The sequence below is a fragment of the Phlebotomus argentipes genome, unplaced genomic scaffold, assembly GCF_947086385.1.
Source record: "Phlebotomus argentipes unplaced genomic scaffold, Phlebotomus argentipes genome assembly contig_15, whole genome shotgun sequence".
Taxonomy (NCBI): Eukaryota; Metazoa; Arthropoda; class Insecta; order Diptera; family Psychodidae; genus Phlebotomus; species Phlebotomus argentipes.
In genome coordinates this window covers 8,724,729-8,743,579 of record NW_026776181.1, presented here as the reverse complement: position 1 = coordinate 8,743,579, position 18,851 = coordinate 8,724,729, and the positions used below count along the sequence as shown (strand labels likewise).

The window sequence follows — 18,851 nt, the reverse complement described above, 5'->3', positions numbered from 1 at the left end:
CACACCCGCGACGCAATTGCGTCACGAGCATCGCGGAAAAATAGCGTCCCACGACAGATCCGCGGACCTTGACTTTCCAATCCACCGCGGAGAGTTGAGAATAGTCGAAGCAGAACAGCAAATTTACTGAGCTTCTGAGAGTATTTATTGAGAGAAAATGAATGGAAAAGTACCAATGGGAATATGCTAAGAAGCTTATATGCTTGAGACATCTTCTCAAATAGTCTCACCAGCGATGAAAAATACAGAAGCTGAAGTGTCCTGCGACACTTTTGGATTTGTCTATGGAGCAGATTGATTTGCGCACTTTATGGGGTGTTCGAGGGTTGCCGTATTAATCGAGTAATTTCCTTTGTGTTTGCGAGATCTCCGTCATTTTCCATTTTGGAATTGAGAAATTGTATGTGAAAAACAGCCGAAGAAGCGTCTCTTTCCGCTCAAACTTGCGCCATTCCACCCAGTGACCAGTGTGCAGTGCTTGAGTATTTGGATTTGCTAGAGATTCGACGAGGAAAATGATGTCTTACGAGAAGCTATCAGATTCTGAACATTTATAGCTCACACACACACAGTGCTGTGTTTTCCTTGCCCTCCATTGCGCTTATTTACCGTTTGCGGTGCAATTTCACTCCCGAAAGAAACTGTGAGCTCCAATTGGGACTGCTTTCCCTGTGCGGCGATTCGATTGGAGGTTTTCGCGTGAAGTTGGAGAGCAGAGTTTGAAGGTCACGGTGCGCGACAAGGACTTTTCAGGCAGTGGCCCCCAGTGCGCGACAGAGAGAGAACATCCACTTGTGCGCGCGAGTGAGTGAGAGAGAGAAGAGTCAGTTGTGCGGTGGACTCTTAGTGCTGTAATGAGCCCGAAATTGACAAAATTGCGAGAAAACAAGCGCCAGAACGACAATTTCATCCACATAGCATCGATCAGGAAGAGACTTTGCATACATCCCGCCACGATGTTTAGAAATTTGCCCAGTGCCGCAGGAAATCAGCTGACGGGCTTTCCGCAACCCTCGAGTGCGAGATTCCCGGCCAGGAACTAAACTCCCTAAACGGCAATATATCACGACCCCAACTGGGCGTATATATTAAGGTTTAGCGGTTTAATTTGTCTGCATTCAAGCGATTGCATCGTCAAGAGTGCGAAATAGGTTTCTATTGTTCAAACAACCAATTCACAATTGTCTCACATACAAAAACACAGTCAGCAAGAAATTCCCCAGGCGCGCGACGGACGACCGGCGAGATGAAGTTGCTGGAGAGTTCGCGCTTCGAGGCGATCAATAATGCGCTGTCCATCAAGAAGGGCGACAGCACGATCGTGGGCAGGATTGAGAGCTACTCCTGCAAGATGGTGAGCGCCGACAAGGCGCTGTACAAGCGCTTCACGTCCGAGCAGGCCGACCTGCAGGCCCTGTCGCCTCCGCAGACGCTCATGGACCTCTCGCCGGCCTTCAGCCGCGGCGGCGGCAGCATGAGCGGCGACGAGGGCGTGATCCTGTGCGACACCATCTCGCGGAAGACGCTCTTCTATCTCATCGCGACACTGAATGCCGCCTTCGAGCCCGACTATGACTTCTCGGACGCCAAGGTGAGTCGCCCTTCGGTCAGGGGGCACAGAAGTTGCCCTCTTGCCGCACGAACGGCTGACGAATGGCTATTTTTAGCCAACAAACTGATGATGCTTGTGAAAAACAAGGAATATTTTGAGTGCTAAGTTTGCTGTTATTTCTGTGGCTGTGTGCGTGGGTGTGTTTTGAATTTGCCCGTGAAGAAGAGAGCGGAGATTACGGGTTTTTACACTTAGGCGAAAGAAAAACACACAGCTCTGAAGTCTTGCGCTTTATTTTACGGTGATGTAAATCGTAAGCTGAATTTCTGAGTGCCTTATCTCAGAGGTAATCACACTTGAATCTGATTGGTTATCTATACTTAGGCTTGAGATTGCTTGAGGAAAATTCAGTCTATTTTGAAATACCGTTTCTTAGCCATCCACATTGAATTTTCTTAAGACCAATTCTGCTGAATTGCTTGAAATGAAATCAAAATTCAAAACCAAATCCACAAAACTTTTGCTATTTATTCCTCGTCATAGTTTTAACACGAAATTGGCGTAAAAAGTGCTTGGCGTTCGTGAAGTCGATAAAATTCCGATCAATTTTTAATGGTTTTTTGAGCAGCGGCAAACAATAAAAGCCTTATTGTGCTGAAATAGGAATGCGATTTTCAACACTCGCACAACAATCACAGTTTTCTTAGTTAAGCGTTGCCTAATACAGACTGAAACATTACTTTTCTATGAAAATCTTGAAGATTCAGGAGGAAGTTTACTTCTGTATTCTTAATTTGCTACAGTATTTAAAATTCTGTCTATTAAAGTTAAAATCACATTAAACACCTTGTTGTGTAGTTTGTGAGCCGAAAACTACACTTTCTCAAGTAAATTCTTCACGAAGTCCCAGGTTTCTAAACAAGTTTCTAAATGTCACAAGAACCGCTAGATTTATTGTACAATTATGCATCGATTTATGCGGCTTGGCAGTCATTGGTGTAACGCAGTGTTTTCCTCTGTCCCCGCAGAGTCACGAGTTCAGCAAGGAGCCTTCCTTGCAGTGGGTGATGAACTCCGTGGAGGCCAACCTGTCGGCTGTGGCTGGTGAGCAGTATCACGGTCTGCGGGCGGCTCTCTGGTCCGCCGTGGACGACGAGATCAGCCTGATGGATTGCGACATCTACAGCTACAATCCGGACTTGAACTCTGACCCGTATGGTGAGCCTGGATGTCTCTGGTCTTTCAACTACTTCTTCTACAACAAGAAGCTGAAGCGCATCGTCTTCTTCACTTGTCGCGCAATGAAGTGAGTGGAAAATTGGATAGTTTGCCGTGCGAGAAAGTGCTCTCAATACACTTTTTAACGCGCTCTTTCTTGCAGTCAATTCTGCGTGCGGGAGTCTGGAACGTCGAGTGACTTCGCAATGGAGGAGGGCGACGATGACTACTACTAAATATCGTGTGTGGCATCGGAGCCGAATTTCTAATTTTCTTTCTTTTTGCAATCTTTCAACGTAACAAGTTAACGATTTCTCAGTAACCACACAAACACACCCCCCAATTTCTTGCTAGTTCTTAAGAGAGAGACGCTGAAGACGTCGCAGATGAAGTATGTGAATTGTTTGAACAATATTGATCTTTTCTCTCCGGCTCATTTTGTGACGGAAAAGCGGGTGAGAGACGCGATGTGAGAGTTTCCGTCCCGAGATGTGCGCGATGCTGGCGTCAAAACTGCTGAAGATTTTTGCTTACTTTAGACTATATAATGAGTGATAAGGTGGATTAAGATACACACAGAGGACACAGACAGAGAGCGAGGAATTATTATGTAAAATGTACAAAACGTAAAATTTATGTACAAATCAGCAGTTTTGAGCCCCTGTTTTTGTAAAGATGCGATCACAATTTCCAGACAAATTGGGTGAATTTGCTTGCATTCTGTACAGAAACAGTCCTTTAGGTACGCTCAAGTGAATGGGGCGAAGTCAGTTCAGCAATGAATGATTCGCACGTGAGAACCATCCAATTGACTGTACATTTGTCTTAGTATGTAAGGTGACTTTTTAGAAATAGGACACTAGATAGAGAGACAGAGTGTAGAATGTTATGTTTAAGCATCATTACTAACTGCAAAAAACTGAAAACTTGATTTAATTTGTGGATGAATTCTCTTGCGAATGGTGAGGAAAAATATCAAATACAATCTATCTTCTCTACTAGGTATGTAGTTTATAAGGATTGACATAGCCAGTAAGATTGTGAATCTGTTCGTTTTAAGGCACAATCGTAAAAGCTTTGATATTCTTGTCTTAATATTGGTGAAGTGTGAAGTGAAACTCAAGAAGAGTACAATTTTTTGTGACTATTGCACTCTCAAAGAGGTAAAAAAAGAAATTGTCGCTAAAGATCTAGACGAAGAGGCAATATATTGCAGGTGAAAGCAAAACAGAGAGTAGACTGGCAAAGGCAAAAAAGAGCCCAAAAATCATGAATTTTTTTCTTTAGATGTGAATTGTAGAGATAGAAAGTCTATGTGTTGAATTAAGAGGAATTTATTGATAACCGTAGAATTAATACTTTCATTTATCTATCTCCTGTGGGTCTTTGAATGTCCACACCGTAATCTTATGCGCTGAATAACACAACTCTTCTCAATAAAAGTGAATATTCACAAATTCGGACTACTTGCATCTCTTTAGGAGGACTTAAAGCGCGTCTATCTATACATCATCATGTCGGTGCTCTGGTACATGCACATGTAAGCGTCGCAGAGGAGGCGCTTCGCGTGGTCAGGCAGCATCTTGTCGTGTGACGCCGCCTCGTGCAGCGTCCGGGCGCTGTCTTCGCTCAGCCACTGCGGCAGATCCGGCACGGACACCATCTCGGGGATGTTGTAGCCGTTCACCTCGCCCTTGCGGTCCGCCATGGAGTCGAAGAAGCACCACGGCGCGTCCTGGCCAGAGCCCGCCTTCACGAAGGCCACGTAGTGAGATGTCTCGATGCACACGACGGCGAAGAGCTCCATGAAGAGGCGCGGCACGGGACAGTGCTCGGCCATGATCTTGAAGTCGTGCGGCACCGAGATCTCCTTGGGCGCGTGGTTCAGTCGCTTGGAGTGCGAGTGCGCCGTCTCCAGGCACTTGCGGCAGAACGCAGTGCTCTCCAGGCCGACGCCGCATTGAAGCGTCCCGAAGCACTCGCGACACTCAAACTCCGCCAATTTGCCGCAAACCGTGCACTGACGCGGAGCTGTAAAAGAGAGAATCCTTGTTAAATTACAATACAGATGCAGTGAAATTATCCTTGTGCTTCAGAATGATTTTGCATCAAACCAGCAATGAAAATTCAGGTCTGATTCAGTAACACAAATTCCCTTATCTCAATTTGCACTCACTTCCGCCAACACACTTGGCGAGTCAAGTGAAAATTGGGGTAAATGAGCAGCGATAAACATACAATCTGCATATATACTCACAGTCTTCAATGATGTCAGTGACATCGAGCACTTGCGAGGGCAGAATTCTCGGATACATCTTGAAATTCTTGCCAAAGCGCGGCATTTGGATGATGAGACACGACGGCACCTCCTTCAGCTTGATGTCCGACGCCAGGAAACTCTGCTCGAACAGTTGCTGCACCGACGGGAAACTCAGTCGCTCGTCCTTCTCCACGAACAGCTGATAGTAGAAGGCATCCTGACCAGAGCTGAGCTTGAGCAGCGGTTCAGCGCGCAGTATTTGCGCCAAGAGACTGTTGAGGAACTCCTCAGGATCCTTCTCCTCCGACATGAGACCCGTGACTGAGCTCAGCTTGTCCAGCAACTGACGCAGTTTCATCACACGATCCGCACGCACGAACAAATTCTTCCTCAGGGGATTGACAATCTCCTCGCGCAGCACTTTCTGCACTTCCGTGTAGTGGGGAATGTCTCCTGATTCAGGCGGCCGGAACAGGAGCGAATCGAAGACACTGGAGAAGGTGAACATGGCAAAGAGCGTGGCGTCGAGGTAGCATGAATTGTGATGACCCTGTATTCCCTTGAATTTGCCACACATCGTCTCCAGATCGTCCGGTTTGGCGACTTCTGCAAGAACGAAGGACAATCATACACAAACTCCAGATAAGAATGGCCAGAGGACTCACTCAGCGGAGCCACGGATCCGTGGACAATGGGACAGTCAACGTGCCCGAAGAGTTTGTAATTGTCCGGCACTGTGGACGTGGAGGGACGCTCAATGTCCTGAAAGCGACGATCCTTGGAGCACTGCGACGGCGGAATGAAGAGAGCTCGTCCCAGAGGACACTTGAACAGCCGCACACCATTGTAAGAGCCATCTGTGAGGGTCAGCGGTCTCTCCGGCTGATCCTCCTCCAGCTCCACGCCCACCAAAAGACCCTTCGCGGCCGCTGCATTGCCCGGCGTATAACCAATCCACCGGATGACGCCGTACAGGTCCTCGCTCACGTCCGTCGACACCTCCACAACTGATCCCACGCCCAGATTCGTGTCCGGAATCTCCGACAGCGGCGACGGAGCGATGGGCTCATCATCCACACGTGGCGAGGCGACAATATTGTCATATTCAGGCTCTGCATTCTCTGAAAAGACACCGCACAAGTTACAACCTTCCGAATGACAAAGAGATCCAAATTAAATTATCACATGCGTGAAAACCTTCACAATTCCCACTGAAATCCACACAATTTAGCGCCTTAATGTTGAACAATTCCAGCACAGTGAGCGGAATATCATTCACTTTCATCACCTCTGAAGTTCCCATTGTTCTCGCCACTTTAATTGCCAGTCCTTCACAGCAATTTAACCACTAAAAAAATTATGGACGAACAGAAGAACGCGTGATGGCGTTCGAAAGAACGGAAAACGGAACGTGGAAGAGACTATACAGTCTCTAATTATAGAACTTTCATCTTAAGTCAAACATCTATTAATAGCAACCAAACTAGAAAGTAAACCTTTCCGAATGCGAGAGGGATTCACGCAATGTGGAAATCTTCGAAAATTACACTCACTCTTCCTGTTCGCCGAACTGCTGCTGCTGTCGAACGAACTCGACGCGGATTCCTCACTGAATCTCGCAATATTGTCCTTCTGGCGTCGCTCAGCACTTTTAGTGCTTATCAGGTGTGAAATTGGATTTCCCGACTTGTTCCTATCACAACTCTTCACGGGCGGCGGCGGTGCATTTCGCTTGTCACTGTTCAGCACCGGCGCCACATCACCGGCCGCCGCCGGCCAATTCGCACCCAGAATGTCCACGAGATCCATCTCGCTGTTGCTGCTGCGCGAGCCATGATCCACCACAATCACTTCGCTCTCATTCTTCACCGACTCCTTGATGTCCGCCTTGTCTATCACCACAATATCACGATCCTTAAGGCTGAGGAATGTATTGGGCTTCACGCCGGGCACCACGGCCTTCTTCTTCAGTTTCGCCTGCTTCTCCAGATTCCGCTCGTGGTTCTCCACATACTTTACGTACTCCTCGCTGTTCGTCAGCGTCTTTGCGCCATTCAACTTGGCGCGCTCGCTCTCGTCGTCCCGCCTCAAGTTGGGATTCGAATACGAAGAGGAAATACTCTGGACAAGAGAGAGGGAAAAAGAGTGCTGTCAATCGATTTTCCGCGCGCCACACCTTTCCACGCTAATTGATTTTATCCGCGAATTTACTAGCCAAGGGCTTATCTATGGAGAGGCAAAACAGAAATGGCTTAATTGAGCTCACCTTACGATGGCTGGGATCCATCGCTGACTCACTGGAGTGCGGTGACAAGTCTCGTGCCTTAAATCCCTCTACGTCGGCATTGAGAGACAGCCTGTTCAGCGAGTCGATCTTGTTGATTCTCCTGCTGGAGCTTCTCAGCGTGACATAGCGATCCTTCGTCTCCTGCACGCGATCGACAGCCAGACAGAGGAAGCCATTGATGAGTCCCTTCGTGGAGCGCTTGGACGACTTGTAATCCGCGGGCAATTCAATCAGATTGGCCGGAACCACTAGAGCCAGCGCGGGATCGCATGACATGTACTTTCCCAGATAGTAGAGTTCATTTGCCTGTGGCGACGCTCCAGACTTGAAGTTCTGCGTGTGAATAAAGAAAATTGAATTGAGAGATTGAAGGAGAAATATGAGGTTGAAATTATTCGATTGAGTGTGATAATTTTGTGGCTTTTCCCATTCGTGGGTTTCAGATAAAATTTCAATAAATGCATTCAATTGTTTAACAATCATTCTGTCCTTCAAATTGAGTGGAAAATTTTACAGAAACAGACAAGAGTTGGTTGGGAAAACGCAAAAGTCACCAGTTAAACACATGCACAGAGTTAATAAGCTTCCGGCTAAGTCTCAAAATAACCTTGGCCCAGAACGAGATTAAACAGGTGTTACATAAGAGCTAGCGAGTCTCTGAAACCCTTGTTAAGCCACTGTTTAGTGCGGGGATGCGGATAAAGTGAGGTGGTTTTTGAGAACAAGCAAAGACCAAAATTACCAAAATCTCTAAACCAAAATAATTTCCCGGTCCGATTTCAGGCACATTTCCAATGTATCTAACAATGGCATCAAAGCAGGACTCTAATCTAAAGGCGGCCCCGCTGACCACCACGATATCGCCAAGATTGAGGCTCAGGATGTGCTTCACGCGGCTCTCCGCCTGCGCCAGCGCCAGGCGCTCCGCGGGGTCCACGATGGCGGCGAGGAAGAGCCAGATGTCCGACGGGATCAGCGTGAGATTGGCCAGCGGACAGGAGAAGAGGTTGCTCTCCCACATCAGGTCCTTGGTGTGGAACTCGTGCACGCGCACGTTGGCGAACTTGGCGCTGGGGCGCTCCCGGATCTGCAGCATCGCGCCCGCGTGGAGGCCCGTGTACTCGTCCCCGGACAGCACGCCCGTCAGCAGACGAATCTGGCAGGGGCGCGAGCACACGGCGTAGCTGTGCTGATGACTCATCTTCGCATTGTCGTCTGCTCGACCAGCTGTCGCCAGAACGCCTTCCCGGACTGGAAGCGAGAGGAAGTTCGCCTCCTTCCAACGGTCACAGTGCAACAATCGATTGGCGAATTAATTATTCACGGCGTCCGCTCACGAAGAGTGATTTGTCTTTTATGCCAGCAGAAGAGAAGAGGATTTTCAAGCAAAATTCATGCACTAGGAATTTGCCAGATCGCCAGAATAACAAGAGAATAACCAGAAGAAAGAGGTAAAAACATCAATAGTCATGCACAAATGTCCGCAAAACCAGAATTTCTTCGCGATTTACAAACCAATTCCTATATCTACGTCTTCACGGGTCACGGGGGAATGTTTCGCGATCGTATCACGTCACTTCACGCACGCTTCTATGCAATTTTCGTGCTTTTCTCACGAACACAGCAATTTTTCACTGAACCATTTTGACACATTTGTCACTCTTTTGTAGTACACTGTAAAATTAGTACGAGTGGAATTCGGAATGTTTGGTGTAGAATATTCCTGCGAGGGTGTAGAAAAATAGTCATTCATCCCATTCATCAGTATAATTCTTTCCTACGCCCATGCTTTGATTTCTTCAAATTCGCCTCCTTGCTGGATTCGCATTCGCGGTGAGCAAAATGTGCTGATCTCAAATTCTAATTGACCTTGAGTATGTTTCAAATTTCTTTTATTAGCAATCTGGGAGGCTGAGAACATTGTTCTGGAACAAATATGGATGAATGATTGAAGACTTTGCGAGTGGCAGAATTATAAAAATTGATACTGCTGATGATGGACGACTAAATGATAAGCGCAGTGCCTCTTGTCCAGACTTCCAGGGAGCCAGAAAAGACGGAGAAGCTAGTAGAGACTCTCGGCATTCGAGGATCGTGGCTTTTTGAGCTTCTCCAGGTTCTTCGTCACGATATCATGGAGCGAGCAGTAGCGATTCCTCACTTCGCACATCACCAGCCAGAGACTCAAGTACTCCTTCTCGTCCAGCTCCTGGACGGCCCGTCTGTAATCCTCAACGTGTGGATATTTGGCCACTTTCGAGATGACTTTTGCGCGCGAAATGAAGTAGCGGGAGATTTGCTCGAAGAACGCCGCAGACTCGGACTCGACGGACTGAATCTCCGACAAGGTGTCCTCCTGGATTGACACGCCAAAGTTGTTGCCGTCCTCAATCTTGGGAATCAGGAAGGAAATCCACATCTTCAGCACATTGGCTGCAAAGAAAGGAAACAGTTGAGATGACGAAGAGTGCATTCCTTGCCAGGATAACTCACAGTCCTCGACGAGAGCTCGGATAACAGGCTTCACGACTTTGATAAGATCACAAATAGGCGCGTTGCAAGTCACAATTCCCGAGGGAAGCGCCATAACCTTCGTCCCGGAAACCGTGGTCTCCATTCGAGCCTTCTTCGGCGGCGGATCTCCAGCATCACCGTAGCTATTCACTGGCACGGCGTCGGGCACTGGAATGTTGAGCTCCTGGGCCGGCGAAATCGCAAAAGAATTAGCTAATCGAGCGGCAGTGCGCAGAAGTATCATGGAAAAGTACCTGGTAAACATCGGAAAAGTCACGTTCAGCGAAGGCAGGAGTTGCCAGAATCTGATTGAGCTTGACAATCTTCTCAGGGAATCCGGTGATGATCAAGTGCTCCGCCTTCTTGATCAGCGTGTCCTTATACTCCTGCACCTGCAATTGATACTGAAAATACTTAACACCTTAAAAAATACTCTCTCGGCATCATCCTCGAACATAACCTCACTCTTTGTTCCAGCATCGCATTACTTTCCCCAAGCCCATCATCCACCCGTGCAGGGCACATCAGAAGGGACTCAAGAGGAGGCATAACCGGGAATTTTGCCAGTGATACGCAATAAAAGGCCAATTTAGCGACTTTCTCAGATGTGACATGAGGCCAAAGAATGAGCTCAACAAAAACCCATTTCTGATGCACGTACCTTCTTGATGGTATCGTCAGACATCTTCTGGACTGCAGCTCGTGAGGAGTGACCTGGGAAACGGCACAAGGAAACCCTGTGATAATGGTAAAATCGGTAAAATACAGTATTATTGGGAATAAGAAACGAGTCTCGTGAAGTTTCTCTGCTGGATTGACATTACACATTCACACTGATGGCCGTTACAAATTGTTTCCTGGAAACACCTCAAATGCACTGTGGATTTCGATGGACATTTCCAATAGATTTCGCGTGATCCACCCGTGAAGAGTGGCAAAAAACAAAATTCAACGCAATCAGATCTTCGTCCTGTATATTCTATGCGCTACAGGACTATAATAATAGCTGTGTCAGCACAAGCAATACCTATTTTGCCAGGTCTTCGTTCTTGTGTGATATTTTTTCACACAAAGTTCACTGGAGCACAGCGGAGAGGTCCATGGGACGTGCTGGAAAGTTCCTTCGGCGGGTCATCGCGCTGTCAATGTCAAAATTCGCGTCTTCAGAAATTTTTTGTATCAAAACACGCAATATACATTGCGGCTAATTTTATCCACTTTTCTCCTCGCCCGCGTGCAAAAATGTCCTTTTGAACATCTTTTGGACCGCCGGGGTGTCGTATGGTGTTGTTTTCATTGGTGTTGACCATCGCGGAAGCGTGAAAATGTCCAGTCGCAGTAGCAAAAACATCAAGCAGGATGTACACAACCTGGATCACTTGTATTGCCACAAAGCCGAGAACAGTGCGTACATCAAGAGCAGCCCCAGCTCGGATCTCATATCCATCATCAAGGAGAACAAGCAGCTCAAGTCGATGCTGCTGCTGCACCTGGACTTGATTCAGGAGCAGAGCGACCAGTTGCTGACCAAGGAGAAGCAGATCTCGAGCCTGCGCCAGGAGAATGAGTCGCTGAAGCTGAAGATTGAGCGCATGGAGCGGCGAATGCACATCAAGCAGAGCCGCAGCATCCTGCACCACCTGCCCACTGTGGATGGGAAAGCGAAGAACAATGGAGCGCCCAAGCCGCACTTCCGGATTGACCTGTCCGCGCCCGCGGCAAAGTGTGATAATGGCCTGGATGAGGTGAAGCCCAATGCGGTGGGACTGGCAACTGAGAAGGCGCTGGAGGCCAATGGGATGCCCATTGGGAAGATCGTGCTGAACAACGCGGGGAACATTGAGAACATTACGTCGGTCGTCCAGCAAGTGCCGGAAATTAAGGTGGAGTCCAATGATGAGGGCCAGAAGGGCGTGCTGAAGGCGGAGGAGCCGCCACCGATGCAGCCCATGTCACCTGAGGGTACTGCAGATGCGGACAAAGGCAGCGATGAGGGCTCTGGCAAGCGGCGTCTCTCCGAAACGTCGGCTGTCAGCGCCGAGCAGGGCAAGAAGGCACTCAAACTCATGTCCATGACCACCAACAAGCAGTACGTGACGCGCGACTGGGAGCTGGTGGAGCTGGAGGAGGATGTGACTCAGCTGATTGAGAAGCGCGGCGACTTGGAGATTAATCTGGAAGTGCCGAGTTGGCGTATTGTCGAGGGCGACGCAGAGGAGCCCTCAGAGAGGCCACCAGAAGTGCTGGCCGAGGGTGAGATTCGCGAGGAGGCGTACATGAAGCGTCACCTCAAGTTCGAGATTGACGAGCGCCGCCGGAAGAAGTGGGATGTGCAGCGAATAAGGGAGCAGCGCACGATAGAGCGACTCAAAAAGCGCCACTATAAGCTGGAAGTGACGGCGGCGGGCGAGGAGAAGTCCTCCAACTGCCTACCCTCCTTCTATCCGAGTCCCAGCAGTATCCGCTTCATTCAGATCACCGAGGAGCTGCCCGTGCAAGCGTTCGGCGAGCACGTCCCCGACGTGACGCCCGCTGAGTTCGCCCTGCCCTGGGCGCACACTCCCGATGGGGCGCACGTGGTGCTGGGCGGACCCCAGGAGGCGGACAAGTGGCCCGTGTCCACGATGTTCGTGCGACGCGCATCCGGACAGAAAGTGCATCACAAGACCCCACGCAAAATGGCCAGCAAAGCGGCGGCTGGTGGCAAGAGATAAGATTCAGGACTCGTCAGCACGTAGAGGGCTTAGAGTTTAAGGCATGTTTTTGTGCATGATGACAGAAAATGATAATAAATATGAATATCAATTGTATTGGGCGCTTTAGTATTCATTTCGCGCTCTCATGGCGACGAAGGCGAAATTTCGCTTTCCCGCTGAGGTTACTGGCTTATTAACTCGAAATCTAGGGGCAACTGATCTGTCTTGCTTGTGGGTCATGGAAAATATGGGAAAAAGGTTCTTCTCTTTCGCGTCCCGTTGATGGGTTAAATCGATTTCGTTCAAATTGATCGCGCGCGTCACGGTTTTTAGTACACACGCGGCGAAGTGCGGCGAACGCAGAAGCAAAAAGAAACTGAACGAAGATGCCATCGTTCAGTGTTTTATTTCACGACGAAGCATGATTCTGTAAAACTCCAGTGGGCAGGGAAAACATAGTGAAATTGTACATTTTCTAGTGCTTGTGGCGACCCGCGAACAGACATTCGGACACGCGTGACGATGGCCGATAGTGTGGAGAGTGAAAATGATGTGGGCTTCCTCACGGGGCTCTTCTACGAGATGTTCTTCAATCCCGTCAACTTGTTCCTCGTCGGAGTCATATCGTTTCTGGCGTACAAAATCTTCCGGAACACCACCCAGTCGGCGGCCGTCCGGACGCAACCTGTGGAGCCAGCGCTGCCGCGCCTCCGGCGGGACTTCACTGTGCAGGAGCTGCGGCCGTTCGACGGCAACCAGCCGGATGGGCGCATCCTCGTGGCCGTGAACGGGAATGTGTACGACGTGACGAAGGGGAAGCGCTTCTACGGGCCAGGTAAACCGCTCGCCGGGCACCGGAGCATGACTCGAAGAGTGAAACTGGGCTGGCGCTGTGTCATTCCTCACCTGAAGACGCACTCGCGCGCGGCCCGGCGACTCTCCTTGAGCTGCACCGTCATTATCACATGAGATTCCATCGCAATATGGAGAAATTACAGCTCGTCCGGGGGTTTCTCAGTCGATGAGGTCATTAGCGAAGCTATCCCAAGAATGCTTGTCCAATGTGTTAATTTCGGGCGGAATCGATCCGCAAGGCGCAGAAGGTGAAGCATATGTTGCGCTGCGAAAGGTTGAATTTGCGTGGGGTTTTGCAGAAGAAATGCTCATTAGTTTTGGAGTTCTATTTCTGGACGATCTGCGTTGAACTTGCAAGGCTCCAATCTCTAGTGTTTCAGCTCTGAGAAGCCTTAGCAGTGGAATTGCTCATCCCCAAGTAAGACACGGATTGATGTCATATTTTTGACTCGCCTTTTGCATGCTTCCGGCTGTGATTCTCAAATGACTTCAAAGTACAACATCTTTATATGAGGATTTAATGCTTGTGGAACAGCTTTTATATAAGAATAATGGGGTAAAGTACAGAAAGTTTCACTTTTTAGTGAATAATAATGAAATAGCGCTTCTGGGAATGAAAATTCTCATTCTCTCACGATATTCATTTATTTATTGTTCTACTTTTCGGTCACCATTGTCTCTATTCTATCTTCTAATTAATTCCTCACTGAGCAAAGTTTATCGCATAAATTGATTACTCAAATTGAAATGTGCCTAAATATAGGCTAATTGAAAGTCTTATTTCGGTAATTGTTCCGTAACTGAAGTCATTATTGCGTAAAATTTGTAAAAACAATTAACTCACCATTCTGCGTGTGTTTAGTGCACACGGACTTTGGCAATGAAGCTGAAAAAAAAATTGCCAATGATCTACAGAACGATTTAGATGAATAAAAAATAGACGAGTAATAAAAACACACGCAGACACGCAGAAAAGCGAGAGTTTAGAACGCTGCTTTTTTGCATAAATAGAATTACGTGTTCTTCAAGTCGCACAACCTTGTGTGCCTCGCGATGGACAATTGAGAGGGAAAAGGTTGATGGCGAGACGCGCGCCTTTCTCTCAATATTCTCATCAATTTCAAATTGAGCCGTTCTGAATTTCCAATTGAGTTACAAAAATATCCGGATTTTCAAGTATTCGCGCTCCAGTGATTCTCTCTCTCTTTCTCTGGAGAATCTTTGTAATTTGCAAATTGACTCTCAAGTTCTCAGAGAGCGTCAATTATTCCTGGCCGCTGTGTGAATACTTTTTGCATTGATCAGCACAACAAATGTTGCCGTGAACGATCACACCTGAGATTGAGAGACTTCAAAGACGAGTTTTTTATGCGCTTCACAATCATTGTCAGTCGGTTTTTCACTGGAACTCTCGGCAATAAAGTGCACGAATTACTGCATTACGCAATGGCGAAGATTTTCCACGGGCACGGATTTTTGGCTGTGTGAATTCCGTCTGAATTCAAACACATTCAGCATGAGACAACAGAAATTGTGTGCGGAGAAACGCAATTTCTTCATTGATAACGGGGCAGTTTTGATATGAATTTTCAATGATATGCCGTAGAGAAAAGTCGAGAGACTAAAAATAGTCGAGATTACACAAAAGCAGAAATTGTTATCACACATATTTCATCATTTATCAAGAGTTTTTCACTAGTGGACTTCAAATATGAATTAATGGGTCAATACAGTCCAGTGTTGAAAAACATGGATTTGTTTCCTATTCTATCCATCCTATCTTACTTATTGAGCTTCGCAGCGCTTTTTCTCTCTCTCTCTCTCTCTCTTCTGCATGATAAAGTGGATCCAAATGGCTGTGTTTTCTGCTTCTAATTAAGCAACATGATTTTTATCACAATACACACACAATGAAAGCGATATCATACCTGCTGGATTTCTCTTTTGTCGTCGCTCATGTCGAGACGGAGAGAAAGAGGAAAATGTCTGTTGACATGTGAAAGTATTGATTGCGGGAAATTAATTAAATTAAGGGCGGTTTGCGTTGATCCATTACAAAGATTGATGGTAAATAATTGAATCTCTGGAGATATTCTATTTCCGGATCACTGAGGCCATTGTGCACGCGCGCGCCTTTCTCACACGGCAATCCTCACTAATTTCTCGCACTGCTTTTCCCTCTTCCAGGTGGACCTTATGCGGCTTTCGGCGGCCGGGATGCTTCCAGAGGTTTGGCTACATTCAGTGTCACCAGCAATGACAATAATGAATACGATGACCTCAGCGATTTGAATACAATGGAAATGGATTCTGTCCGCGAATGGGAAATGCAGTTTAAAGGTTTGTCATATTGATAGTTGTGCACTTCTGAGAAGTAGTTCAATGAGTGATTATCATATCATATTTCGTTGAAGAACTCTTCATGAAGAGCCGTTGTTTTAATCCTAATTTTGGCGTTCATGAGGCGCGATAAACAACATGAATATCAAGATTTACAGCTCAACCATGCAAGAAATCTCTGCTATTTCTTAGAAATCTCTGAGATTTTCTAAGAAATACAGAATATTTTATGAAAAATGCGCTCTTTAGTGAATTCTGATTGAAATTTTAACCAATGCCATTCGTCTTGAGACATTCTGATAGAAACTAGTGAGACAATATCATATGATCGCGTCTTGTGTTGCTTTTGGACTTACAATGTAACTTTTTTAAGTTGTGATTCTTCTATTAAAATTCTAATCACACCCTTGTTTTCGCAGAGCGATACATTTTCGTGGGGAAATTGCTGAAGCCTGGCGAACAGCCGACCAACTATTCGGACGAGGACGAGGAAGGTCCATCGGACAAGTCGGCAGAGAAGCCGAAGGACGAGTGACGGTCAGATGCTGAGCAGAGTGTAAATCCCGCTGGGGCCCCAGCCCGCGGGGGCTCCGCATGGGGATCAATTAATTGTCATCGTTTCTGTGAATTGTTCGGGTTTGATTGAAGATTCTCATGGGCATGGCAGAGTGAGAGGACATGAGATCAAACTTCTGGTATGATAAATATAAGGAGGGATCAGTTTTATTTTTGATTAATTTACTAAAAAGACTCTCAATCGTGCACTGGATGCATTCGAGCTTGCAAATTGATTATAACTTACAATGGAGAGAAGAAAATTGATTCCCGAGATATTCTTTCTGTGTCCTTCGTGAGGCAACAAAAAAAAATCGTGGTGTACCAGACTTTTTTCCTTCTACACTTTGTTTTAAGACATGAATATTTTGAAAATGAAAAAATGGTGTGAGAGGAACTGAATTTAATAAAAACAAAATATACTGTGTAATTAAGGCTCTAGAATCATGGGTTGCGGACTGTATCTTGGCCAATTGTCTAGTAATGTTTTCCATGCTTTCTCCCATTTTTCCTTTTTTTCTTTTGTAATTTATAGTGGCAGCAGATTTGTGCACAATGTTTTGTACGTGAATTTGTATTTTCAATTAAACTTTTTTGGTTGAGTATTTTTTTGGTTTTTGCTATCTAATCAATTTCTAATTTAATTCAATAATTTTCCTTTGTTCCTGGCTTTTCTCGTCATCGCTCGGTTCTTCGTTCAGTTTGTTTGCTGGCGCGCTTCTCGCGGCGAAGTCGGTAATGCAGGTCGTCAAATGCGAGACGTCAATGTGACGGGCTATTATATAAACACTGCGTGTTTTCTGCCCAAAAATAGTGCGAATTTCAGTGAAAAGCGCAATATCCTGGCACTGTTCTTGCAGTAAAGGGTGAGCATGATGTCTAGCCAACCTGATAATCCAACCATAATCATATTATCTGTTGTATTTAGGCTTCAAAATGATGCGTCGCTTCCTCACTTCCGGACAGCTACGCGCTGTCCTGCCTCCGGGCAGTTTTGCCGCTCCTGCAGTCAGGACGATGGCCACTCTCCCGGTGGCGGATGAGTCCAAACCTCCGCCACCCAAGAAGTACTCTCCCTTCGGCACAAAGCAGTCCAGTGTGGGTGAATGGGCGGTTGCGCGACTTGACGATCTCCTAAATTGGGGCCGCAAGGGTTCAATCTGGCCCCTGACCTTCGGCCTGGCGTGCTGCGCTGTCGAGATGATGCACATCGCTGCTCCGCGATACGACATGGATCGCTACGGTGTGGTCTTCCGTGCCTCTCCGCGCCAGGCGGACGTGATTATCGTGGCCGGAACGCTGACCAACAAGATGGCACCGGCGCTCCGGAAGGTGTACGACCAGATGCCTGAGCCCCGATGGGTAATCTCGATGGGGAGCTGTGCCAACGGCGGCGGATACTACCACTATTCCTACTCTGTGGTGCGAGGCTGCGACAGAATCATCCCTGTGGACATCTACGTTCCCGGCTGCCCGCCCACGGCCGAGGCTCTTCTGTACGGCATTCTGCAGCTGCAGAAGAAGGTGAAGCGCATGAAGACCCTCCAGATGTGGTACAGGAAGTAATGCGGAGGCGCGCAAAAGGTAGGACGAAATTTTGACTTTGTTTAAACTGGAATTCAGTGTAATAAATCCGTTATTTAACTCGAGAGGATGATTAATGGGTGAGTGTCTCGACGAGAAAAGATTTTCCAGGAATGTAATAACTTGTTGAAGCAGAAATTGATGGATTGTCTTTGGTTTTCTGGGTAGAAAGCGATGATTGAAAATACGATTTACTCTGAAAATCTCTCACCAACGGTGATAGTTTGTATAAAACAGCGCTTCTAGCTTTACGCTAATAGTTAGTTAAGAAAATTAAACAGATTTTCTTTCATTTGCTTCCCCTGGGAATCTGCATAGGGGCATAAGAAGTGCAAGCAGGTGAAGCTGCCGTCCTTTCATGGTAGATTGCAGACAATTTTGCGATTTGCTGAAGCGCAAAGTCGTGAGTTGGTGGAATCCGCTTATCCACTGTGCAGCAAACTATTCAAATAATCCGATTATGTGTGTGCCACTGAAGAATCAAGGGAAATTGTCGCATTTCACCTTCATCCTTCCCAATTTATCTCTGTTCTATCCTGACATTCATCGTTGACTTCACGTATTGTCTTCAACGACGATGGGTTTATTCGCTTGCTCAGTTTATACACTGATAAATGGCATATCAATCTTCTCTCCTCCACTCGACAAGAAGAGGTGCACAAGCATGAGCTTATCTCTGCATCTCCATGAGGATAAACTGTCTTGAGGGAGTCTGTCTAAAAAGTAAGTGGAGAGTGTTTATGTTTACTGATGATGGAAGTTTAGTGAAATACTTTAGCCTTGACTTTAGCTTTCACGCAAAGTTTTTAAGTACAGTCAATGATGAGATTGCAGTAAGACAGTTTCTATATATAAAACAAAAACTACAACTATAACTACTCTGTATTGTTCTGAAAAACTGCAAGTATTCTTGGTGGGATTTTCTCAAGATGTGATCAAGAGAAAAGCGGTGCCGATAATTTATGAATTGCCATACAACACTTCGTCCAT

General features: G+C 46.9%; 6 protein-coding genes across 11 annotated transcripts; 4 read left to right on the top strand and 2 right to left on the bottom strand.

Moving 5' to 3' along the window:
- Nucleotides 1–318: 318 nt before the first annotated feature.
- LOC132261818 (repressor of RNA polymerase III transcription MAF1 homolog) lies at nucleotides 319–3,350 on the top strand. The gene is made up of 3 exons (XM_059760814.1): nucleotides 319–1,591; nucleotides 2,581–2,858; nucleotides 2,934–3,350. The coding sequence occupies exons 1-3, from the start codon at nucleotides 1,247–1,249 to the stop codon at nucleotides 3,004–3,006; spliced, it is 696 nt and encodes a 231-aa protein (XP_059616797.1). The 5' UTR covers nucleotides 319–1,246; the 3' UTR covers nucleotides 3,007–3,350.
- A 738-nt stretch (nucleotides 3,351–4,088) lies between these two features.
- Nucleotides 4,089–9,014, bottom strand: LOC132261816 (ubiquitin carboxyl-terminal hydrolase CYLD). Of its 4 annotated transcripts, XM_059760811.1 has the most exons (7): nucleotides 8,833–9,014; nucleotides 8,060–8,716; nucleotides 7,297–7,650; nucleotides 6,584–7,151; nucleotides 5,696–6,151; nucleotides 5,028–5,636; nucleotides 4,089–4,801 (listed from the first exon to the last, which is right to left on the bottom strand). In XM_059760811.1, the coding sequence occupies exons 2-7, from the start codon at nucleotides 8,516–8,518 to the stop codon at nucleotides 4,269–4,271; spliced, it is 2,979 nt and encodes a 992-aa protein (XP_059616794.1). In that variant the 5' UTR covers nucleotides 8,519–8,716; nucleotides 8,833–9,014; the 3' UTR covers nucleotides 4,089–4,268. The 4 variants fall into 4 exon arrangements, with proteins under 4 accessions (XP_059616794.1, XP_059616795.1, XP_059616793.1 ...); XM_059760812.1 differs by lacking the exon at nucleotides 8,060–8,716 and having other exon boundaries at nucleotides 8,833–9,013; XM_059760810.1 differs by lacking the exon at nucleotides 8,833–9,014 and having other exon boundaries at nucleotides 8,060–8,802.
- A 178-nt stretch (nucleotides 9,015–9,192) lies between these two features.
- Nucleotides 9,193–10,775, bottom strand: LOC132262610 (proteasome activator complex subunit 3). 3 transcript variants are annotated; one of them, XM_059761924.1, is made up of 4 exons: nucleotides 10,493–10,775; nucleotides 10,086–10,235; nucleotides 9,811–10,015; nucleotides 9,193–9,750 (listed from the first exon to the last, which is right to left on the bottom strand). In XM_059761924.1, the coding sequence occupies exons 1-4, from the start codon at nucleotides 10,514–10,516 to the stop codon at nucleotides 9,383–9,385; spliced, it is 747 nt and encodes a 248-aa protein (XP_059617907.1). In that variant the 5' UTR covers nucleotides 10,517–10,775; the 3' UTR covers nucleotides 9,193–9,382. The 3 variants fall into 3 exon arrangements, with proteins under 3 accessions (XP_059617907.1, XP_059617908.1, XP_059617906.1); XM_059761925.1 differs by having other exon boundaries at nucleotides 10,086–10,223; nucleotides 10,493–10,773; XM_059761923.1 differs by lacking the exon at nucleotides 10,493–10,775 and adding an exon at nucleotides 10,297–10,480.
- Nucleotides 10,776–10,996: 221 nt separating this feature from the next.
- On the top strand, nucleotides 10,997–12,640 carry LOC132262609 (male-specific lethal 1 homolog). Its single transcript, XM_059761921.1, has one exon. It carries the CDS (start codon nucleotides 11,157–11,159, stop codon nucleotides 12,543–12,545), a length of 1,389 nt encoding a protein of 462 aa, XP_059617904.1. The 5' UTR covers nucleotides 10,997–11,156; the 3' UTR covers nucleotides 12,546–12,640.
- A 279-nt stretch (nucleotides 12,641–12,919) lies between these two features.
- LOC132262282 (membrane-associated progesterone receptor component 1) lies at nucleotides 12,920–16,652 on the top strand. Its single transcript, XM_059761500.1, has 3 exons — nucleotides 12,920–13,362; nucleotides 15,570–15,722; nucleotides 16,142–16,652. Exons 1-3 carry the CDS (start codon nucleotides 13,050–13,052, stop codon nucleotides 16,255–16,257), a joined length of 582 nt encoding a protein of 193 aa, XP_059617483.1. The 5' UTR covers nucleotides 12,920–13,049; the 3' UTR covers nucleotides 16,258–16,652.
- Nucleotides 16,653–17,013: 361 nt separating this feature from the next.
- On the top strand, nucleotides 17,014–17,926 carry LOC132262281 (NADH-quinone oxidoreductase subunit B 2-like). The gene is made up of 2 exons (XM_059761499.1): nucleotides 17,014–17,143; nucleotides 17,206–17,926. Exon 2 carries the CDS (start codon nucleotides 17,214–17,216, stop codon nucleotides 17,841–17,843), a length of 630 nt encoding a protein of 209 aa, XP_059617482.1. The 5' UTR covers nucleotides 17,014–17,143; nucleotides 17,206–17,213; the 3' UTR covers nucleotides 17,844–17,926.
- Nucleotides 17,927–18,851: the final 925 nt, after the last annotated feature.